The sequence below is a fragment of the Wolffia australiana genome, chromosome 14 (assembly GCF_029677425.1).
Source record: "Wolffia australiana isolate 7733 chromosome 14, ASM2967742v1".
NCBI lineage: Eukaryota > Viridiplantae > Streptophyta > Magnoliopsida > Alismatales > Araceae > Wolffia > Wolffia australiana.
Genome location: NC_135848.1, coordinates 3124399 through 3132839, shown reverse-complemented (window position 1 = coordinate 3132839; position 8441 = coordinate 3124399). Strand labels below are relative to the sequence as shown.

Genomic DNA, 8441 nt, shown 5'->3' with positions numbered 1-8441 from the left:
ATTGTGCGAATTGTTCTAACTGTTCGAATTATTTAATTGTGCGAATTGTGCGAAAGGTTGTGCGAATTGTGCGAATTGTTCGAACATCTGTTATAATTTTAGCACAAAAAAAGAACAGAACAACGAACAGACCTCTGTGCGGTTCTTTTGTGCGAATTTTTTGTTCGTTTTAAACTAACAGAACATACCAACCATGTCTATTAATATCATTGTCAATGTCCTTGTCAACGTCATCGTCAACATCATCGTCAACCTCAATAGGGACAGCTGACATGGCTCGTTGACGAAAGCTAGGCCCAATAAGTGTAAATGGGCCTCAAATTTGGGCTTCTGTGGGGAACAAAGAGGGTATAAATACGGCATCTTCTCCAAAGCTATGGTGGAAGCCATGGAAATATTGGGGGAGAAGGTGGATGAGAGGGTTTCGAGCTCTCCCCCTGCCGAAGCTGACATTGAAATCGACGACCGCGATCGCCATGCCCGCGAGATCAAAGCTGGTCTCCATCCTCTGAGAGTGAGATCATCCTTAGCTTTCTCGTCGTCCGATTTTTGTTGTTTTTACTGTCTTCTAGGTCGGATTTTGATCGTTCGGCTCTTCATCAAGAACCTCATAGTGGCTGAATTTTCGTTCATCGTCGCACTTTGCTGCTTATTTTCTCTTTTTTTTGTGTTGAAATGGAGGTTATTCCTTGCTTAATGTGCTGTTTTGTGTGAGACAAGTGCTGGATGAGGATTGGGACTGCGTTTATTTTCCTCGATGTCGAGGCTCAGACTTAGTCTTACGGAGCAGTAGCTGCCTGCTTTCTCTTTATTCTGGGGTTGTTCCTCGTTTAATGTGGTATTTTATCTACGAATACCTTCTTCTTCAAAAAAATTTTTATCTACGAATATCTTCTTCAAAAAAAAAATTTATCTACGAATATCTCTTGGCTGTCGAAAATACTGGATGATGATGACATTGGGGCATTTGTGTCTTGATGTCCAATCTCGGAAGGTTATTTTTATCCTTGAGTGAAGATGGGCGGCAACTTAGAAAACTGGTTTTTATGATCCTTTTGGTATTCTTTCTGGCTATTTTTTGAGCTAGTGTCACCAAAAAATGTAATTCTTTTAATCTGTCATAGGTGTTTTAATTTTTCAACTTTGCGCATTATATAAAATTTGTTTTATTTTAAAGTACATTTTAATTTCTTCGTTCTATACTATGATATGCTGATCACTGCTGACATCATTTCTTATCCATCCTTTAGAACAAATATGTCTTTTGGTATACGAGGAGAACACCAGGAGTTCGCCACCAAACATCTTATGAAGACAATATAAAGAAAATTGTCGACTTTAGTACGGTAAATTCCTAAGAATAACTTATAGATAATTGAAGTTTTGTTTCAAGCAATACCCAACATTCATTTATTGGAGTGACGAGCCTTTATTCATATGGCCACCTCTGAAACATTCATAGGTTGAAGGTTTTTGGGTATGTTATTGCCACTTGGCGCGGCCTTCATCTCTGCCAATTCCAACAGACTTGCACATTTTCAAGGAAGGGATTCGACCGCTTTGGGAGGTTACACTTTCGATTTACTTTGCGTTATTCTGATTAAAATTTCCATCTTCGTTTTATTCAGTAGTTTGCCAGATAGAATTTTTGTTGTATCCGGTTGATCCCTGTCGTCGACTTTGTGTCATTATGATAAAAATTTAATTTAAACTTTGTTCAGGTTACTCCATGGAAATCCTTTTAAATTTTGTTCCTTTGTATACTGTATATTTATTTTCTCAGGATTCTGCTAACTGCAACGGTGGAAAGTGGATCATAAGGTTCAAAAAAGTTGTTTCTGGTCGATTTTGGGAGGACTTGGTATGTTTCTTCAGTTTATTATTCCAATCTTGATTATTACTTGTTTAAATTTTGTTATTCTGAAAATCAAGTGCTGGCTAACACTTAAAACGATTTTCCCTCTTTGTTCGTCATCATCTAATTTCTTTTTGACCAAGATTTGGTAAGAACTTTGCCTATTTTAATCATTCAATATCATGGAAACCTCTCGGATGGTGCACGCTGCGGTGTCACTCACTCTGTGCTGATTGTTTTCAATGGATCAAATAAAGGAATAGTTCAATCTTTTGATCTTTTAGGGTTAATTTTTTTCCGCATTTGCAGAGAACTGTACCCTCTTATTTCATAAGGCAATGATTGATTCCTTTGCTGTCAGATCTCTCCCTGTGATATTTTCTTCCTAAATTATTGCAATCGACCTCAAATAGAAGCTTAGGCCCATGCATATCGACTATAGAATTTTTTTCTTATGAAAGAAACTTTGCTATCTGTATGATAAGAGAATACTTGAAGTTATCCATCCTTTGATAGTTATACTGGGATAAACATTACTTTTTTGACATTGTTTCATTTAATGATAACTGATACTCTTTAATTATCATAGATCATGGCATTGGTGGGCGATCAACTTGACACTGGGGACAACATATGCGGTGCAGTCTTGAGCATCCGGTTCAATGAGGACATATTAAGTGTCTGGAATCGGAACGCCTCCGATCATCAGGTTCTTCAAAAAATTAAACCTAGTTTAGAGAATACTGATAATCATGGATCAAAGTCTTCATTAGCCAAATAAATATTTTTTAATATTTTCAGGCTGTGATGGCCCTAAGAGATGCTATAAAACGACAGCTCAAGCTCCCCCATAGCTACTTAATGGAGTACAAGGCCCATGATGCTTCTCTCCGCGACAACTCGTCATATCGCAACACCTCCTTGAGAGGATAGGTGATATCGCTCTTTCTTTTTAATCTTGTTTGTCAAATATAGTCTCTGTTTAGCTTTTCGCATGTTATTTTCCTGCCAGTAAGTATGATTTCATGTAATGGGAAGTTACTTTCCGACTTTCTGGAAGTATCCATTATGCATAGAAATTCACTTGGTGAAATACGAGAGATCCCCTTCAAATCTTTGTTCATTTGTTGGCTGTGCTATCTTTTCATGGGTAGAAGAGAGATTGAGAGGGAGATAGAGGAGAGAGAGAGAGAAGTAGAGAGAGAAAGTGATAGGAGGAGAGAAGAAGTAGAGAGAAAGTGAGAGGGAGAGAGAAGAAGAAGAGAGAGAAAGTGAGGGGGAGAGAGAGGGAGAGAAGAAGTAGAGGGAAAGTGAGAGGGAGAGAGAGGGAGAGAAGAAGTAGAGAGAAAGTGAGAGGGAGAGAGAAGTAGAGAGAAAGTGAGAGGGAGAAAGAAGTAGAGAGAGAGAGAGGGAGAGTGAGGGAGAGAAGAAGTAGAGAGAAAGTGAGAGGGAGAGAGAAAGAGAGAGAAGAAGCAGAGAGAGAAAGTGAGAGGGAGAGAGAGGGAGAGAGAAGTAGAGAGAAAGTGAGAGGGAGAGAGAAGAAGTAGAGAGAGAAAGTGAGAGGGGAGAGAGAAGAAGCAGAGAGAGAATGTGAGAGGGAGAGAGAAGAAGTGGAGAGAGAAAGTGAGAGGGAGAGAGGGGACAGAGAAGAAGCAGAGAGAGAAAGTGAGAGGGGAGAGAGAAGAAGAAGCAGAGAGAGAAAGTGAGAGGGGAGAGAGAAGAAGAAGAAGAGAGAGAAAGTGAGAGGGGAGAGAGAAGAAGAAGCAGAGAGAGAGAAAGTGAGAGGGGAGAGAGAAGAAGAAGCAGAGAGAGAAAGTGAGAGGGGAGAGAGAAGAAGAAGCAGAGAGAGAAAGTGAGAGGGGAGAGAGAAGAAGAAGCAGAGAGAGAAAGTGAGAGGGGAGAGAGAAGAAGAAGAAGAGAGAGAAAGTGAGAGGGGAGAGAGAAGAAGAAGCAGAGAGAGAAAGTGAGAGGGGAGAGAGAAGAAGAAGCAGAGAGAGAAAGTGTGAGGGGAGAGAGAAAGTGAAAGGAAAGGGAGAAGAGAGAGGTGAGAGAGAAAGTGAGAGGAGAGAGAGAAGAGAGAGATAAGTGAGAGATCTAGGAAGAGAAAAAACGGGTGAGTAGCTTTCCCACCGTTAGTATGATTTCATATTCTAGGAAATTATTTTCTGACGCTGCCAATTTCTTCGGGAATTCTTAGAAATCTAGGAAGAGAAAAAACGTGCGATTCCCACTAACGTAATATATTTTTTGTTTGGCTCACTGTTTTTTCATGGGTAGAAGAGAGAGATATGTAGAAAATAGGAGCATCATATGCTATACAGAAGACTGGAGACCAATTATACCTGCAGAGAATCAAAGTTGTCATCAATAATCATGTGTTTTGAGTTTAATCAAATGAGACGAACTCGATCGCGAACCGCATGCGATTCTCGCACCCGCATTCCCTGTTGTCTTGCTGAGTTCATGGCCTCCTGAAAGATTTATTAAACAAAAACATACTTAGGCTGGTTATGCTGAGTTCAATGCGATTTTTCTATGATTGGCCTGAAATATGTTTTTTAGAATCTTCCACAAATCTCATTATTTAGGTACTCATAATCAAGTATATTGATCTTGAATGAGGTCTATGGAAACATATTTCCTTTTGAATTTTAACGAGAATTGGCAATGCAGAAAAGTTAAATATAAGTTCCATTTATGGACATCAACTAGTAAAGTTGAACTGTTGTGGTTGACAAATCTGATGAAACGAATGAAGGATGTTACTGTAAACTGAACCGAATCAAAGTCAACGAAAAAATGACGGATGAAGATGGAAAACCCTTAGTGCAAGCCAACTTTATCAAATCATGTAATAATACTTGCATGCATTATGACAACAATTTGTAATGCAAAAAAAACTCAAAGATTATTTCCTTTTATTGACATGAAATAATTGTATTTAACCGTCTTAATTGACAAACGAATTGAATGAAAGAAAAATATTACTACAAACCAAATTGAATTTAATCAACGAAAATAAATTTCGATGTAAAAAACTGAAAGTTAAGTTCTTATATCGACATGAATTAGTAAAGTTGAACTGTTTTAGTTGACAAAACAGTACGATGAAAGAGAAAACAGGTTACTGCAAACCCAATCGAATAAAATAAACGAAAATAAATGTCGATGTAAAAAACTGAAAGTTAAGTTCTTATATCGACATGAATTAGTAAAGTTGAACTGTTTTAGTTGACAAAACAGTAGAATGAAAGAGAAAAAATGTTACTGCAAACCAAAATGAAGTAAGTAAACGAAAATAAATGTCGATGTAAAAAACTGAAAGCTAAGTTCTTATATCGACATGAATTAGTAAAGTTGAACTGTTTTAGTTGACAAAACAGTAGAATGAAAGAGAAAAAATGTTACTGCAAACCAAAATGAAGTAAGTAAACGAAAATAAATTTCGATGTGAAAACTGAAAGCTAAGTTCTTATATCGACATGAATTAGTAAACTTGAACTGTTTTAGTTGAATAAACAGTAGAATGAAAGAGAAAAAATGTTACTGCAAACCAAAATGAAGTAAATGAACGAAAATAAATGTCGATGTGAAAACTGAAAGCTAAGTTCTTATATCGACATGAATTAGTAAACTTGAACTGTTTTAGTTGAATAAACAGTAGAATGAAAGAGAAAAAATGTTACTGCAAACCAAAATGAAGTAAATGAACGAAAATAAATGTCGATGTGAAAACTGAAAGCTAAGTTCTTATATCGACATGAATTAGTAAACTTGAACTGTTTTAGTTGAATAAACAGTAGAATGAAAGAGAAAAAATGTTACTGCAAACCAAAATGAAGTAAATGAACGAAAATAAATGTCGATGTGAAAACTGAATGCTAAGTTCTTATATCGACATGAATTAGTAAAGTTGAACTGTTTTAGTTGGTAAGACAGTAGAATGAAAGAGAAATGTAACTGCAAACCGAATCCAACTGAGTCAAACGATTCAAAATTTCAATTCGTTTTGACAAGAGTTGTCAATGCAAAAAACTGAACGATAAGTTTCTTAAATTGTCATGAATTAATGAAGTTGAACTGTTTTAGTAAACACAACGGTATAATGAAAGAAGAATGTTACAGCAAACCGAATTTAGTCGAATTTAGTCAAGGAAGTAAAAAATTCAATGCATTTTGACAAGAGTTGTCCATGCAAAAAATTGAAAGATACGTACCTTATATTGGCATGAACTGTTTTTGTTGAAAAAACAGGTAGAATAAAAGAAGAGAAATGTTCCTTAGCAAATTTCATTTTTTTCTTAAATTATTCGACAGAGAATTATATTTTGCAAAATGACAGCTTTATGTAAGATTAAAATCCAAACCTCTTCCTAAGTCATCTGCATCCGCATGAACTACAATTGCCCGTCCTAATATTGAATCAATCCCATTAAGGGGAATCTGCGAAAAAAAAACAAAACTGTTTTTCAAAAATAATGTCATAAATTCAAAGAATGATAATGGATCATATAAGTTGGGATATTATTGAACACCTGCAAGTCCTTAAGAGACACCTCTGCAACTCCTGAGTAGTTCGAAAAATATCATTCGGATAACATTACTATGATAAAAGGGTAATTATTAGATAAATCTTACTTTTTTTTACCTGTTTGATCAGCAATTATGTTACCAAGATCACCTGCATGCCTATTATCATCACCTGGAGCCCCATGCTCCTTTTTTAATGGGTTGAAATGAGGCCCTGGGGAAGGGATTACCATAGTCAAAAACATAAAATTAAAATATCATGAAACCGAACAATCCATTTTAATTGCAGATAGACGTAAGAACCCACTTAATCATCTCTGATCCTTTATTTTAGGAGATCAGGACGAGGATATACTCAACAGATTCTTTCTATCTTGTTACTACTTAATATAAAATCGTATGGGTCTTCACTTATAGATTGGATTTTAAACTAGCAACCAAGCTCAATTAGTTTGAACTAGGATTCAAGAAGTTAAGCAAAATCATAATTTTTTTTCCTAAAAAACTAATAATTGAAAAGAGGATGCAGTACCAGTTGAATTGCAGCCGTTGCTTGTATCGCCGAACGTGTGGATGTGGAAACCATTGAATCCCGGAGTGAGACCAGTGATCTTCCCAGTCACATGCGTGTAAGCTGCACAACCCAAATATAATCTAGAGAGAGACATGTACAAATATAGAGGAAGAGAGAGATAGGAAGAGAAGTCCAGGATAATAAGTTGAGATAGAGAGAGAGATAGGGAGAGAGCTAGAGAGAGACATGTACAAATATAGAGGAAGAGAGAGAGATGACCAGTGGCAATATCCTGGACAAATTGAAGAGACCCTTTGACGGTGGCCGCGTCGCCTGGGTTTCCATGTATCAGTGCTATCGCCTTGACAATCCCCGCTGCCATCCTCTCTCCTCTCTCTCTCTCTCCCCCTCTCTATCTCTCTGTGTATTTATATATATATACCCGTAGGAAACCGTGGAATCCCGGAGAGAGACCAAGGATCTTCCCAACCACATCCGTGTAACCTGTACCAACCAAAGATAATCCACCGATAAGGAGATGGTTAATCAGAGAACGAGATAAAAACATGTATATCAATATCCGGAGAGATAGATGAGCAAGAGATAAATGTAAAACTAAAGAGCTTAAAAAAGAAGACTATATCTATCTATTTATCTAGCCATCCATCCATCCATCCATCCATCCATCTACATAATATAAATACATTATCTTCAAGAAAATATAGATATGTATCGACTATTGAAAAATATATTGAGTTTTAGAATATTAGATTGCACTTGGAGTAACTACGTGGACATTAAAGTTTGAGGCAATTAAAAGATGGGCCATCCCTTAAATTCATAACCTGTGCAGACAATCTCACTTACTGATGTTGATTTTATTTTTTCTGTCACTGCATAAATTGGAACACCCGATAATCTTCCTGGTTGAGATTTTGGATAATGGTGAGGATAAATAAGTGAAATCACTAGATGAGAGAAGGAGAAAAAATATAAAAATTACATGAAATTTAGTTAAAATTTTGGTGTATTTATATAATATTTATGGTGTAAGTGACATAAATATCTGAAATATCATAGTTTAATTGATCATAAAAGAACACATTATATAGTTCTAGAACATGGTGAAACACACACACACGCGCGCGCGCGCACGCACACACGCACACACGCACACACGCACACACGCACACACGCACACACGCACACACGCACACACGCACACACACACGCGCACGCACACGCACACGCGCACACGCACACGCACACGCAGACACGCGCGCACACGCCAAGACACGCGCGCACACGCCGCGCACGCCGCGCTGCCAGCGCTGCTGCCAAGACGCTGCACACGCCAAGATGCGTGCACTGCACGCGCGCTGCCGCATACAAGGCAAGACTTGTACACACACACACACACCCACACACACACACACACATATATTATACATATTAATATATAGAGAATATCTTAGAGCCTTTTGGTGTTAGTGATAATTAGTTAAGCTGGTTCTGTTGATAGAAAATTTTTCAACAAAGGAC

General features: G+C 37.4%; 2 protein-coding genes across 5 annotated transcripts; one reads left to right on the top strand and one right to left on the bottom strand.

Moving 5' to 3' along the window:
- The first annotated feature begins 338 nt into the window (after positions 1-338).
- On the top strand, positions 339-2948 carry NCBP (Putative cap-binding protein). Its single transcript, XM_078585746.1, has 6 exons — positions 339-514; positions 1251-1346; positions 1463-1567; positions 1784-1861; positions 2445-2564; positions 2657-2948. Exons 1-6 carry the CDS (start codon positions 377-379, stop codon positions 2786-2788), a joined length of 669 nt encoding a protein of 222 aa, XP_078441872.1. The 5' UTR covers positions 339-376; the 3' UTR covers positions 2789-2948.
- Positions 2949-4063: 1115 nt separating this feature from the next.
- On the bottom strand, positions 4064-7337 carry CSD3 (copper/zinc superoxide dismutase 3). Of its 4 annotated transcripts, none has more exons than XM_078585748.1 (7): positions 7179-7337; positions 6918-7019; positions 6504-6599; positions 6391-6422; positions 6223-6298; positions 4261-4326; positions 4064-4197 (listed from the first exon to the last, which is right to left on the bottom strand). In XM_078585748.1, the coding sequence occupies exons 1-7, from the start codon at positions 7279-7281 to the stop codon at positions 4169-4171; spliced, it is 504 nt and encodes a 167-aa protein (XP_078441874.1). In that variant the 5' UTR covers positions 7282-7337; the 3' UTR covers positions 4064-4168. The 4 variants fall into 4 exon arrangements, with proteins under 4 accessions (XP_078441874.1, XP_078441876.1, XP_078441877.1 ...); XM_078585750.1 differs by having other exon boundaries at positions 4273-4326; XM_078585751.1 differs by having other exon boundaries at positions 4291-4326.
- Positions 7338-8441: the final 1104 nt, after the last annotated feature.

Coding starts and splice junctions, on each gene's coding strand:
- NCBP (XM_078585746.1), top strand. CDS start 377: ATGGTGGAAGCCATGGAAATATTGGGGGAGAAGGTGGATGAGAGGGTT. Junction 1,347..1,462: donor AAATTGTCGACTTTAGTACG/GTAAATTCCTAA, acceptor AAACATTCATAG/GTTGAAGGTTTTTGGGTATG. Junction 1,568..1,783: donor GGATTCGACCGCTTTGGGAG/GTTACACTTTCG, acceptor TTATTTTCTCAG/GATTCTGCTAACTGCAACGG.
- CSD3 (XM_078585747.1), bottom strand. CDS start 7,281: ATGGCAGCGGGGATTGTCAAGGCGATAGCACTGATACATGGAAACCCA. Junction 6,423..6,503: donor CATAATTGCTGATCAAACAG/GTAAAAAAAAGT, acceptor CGAACTACTCAG/GAGTTGCAGAGGTGTCTCTT. Junction 4,327..6,222: donor TGCAGATGACTTAGGAAGAG/GTTTGGATTTTA, acceptor TAAATCTTTCAG/GAGGCCATGAACTCAGCAAG.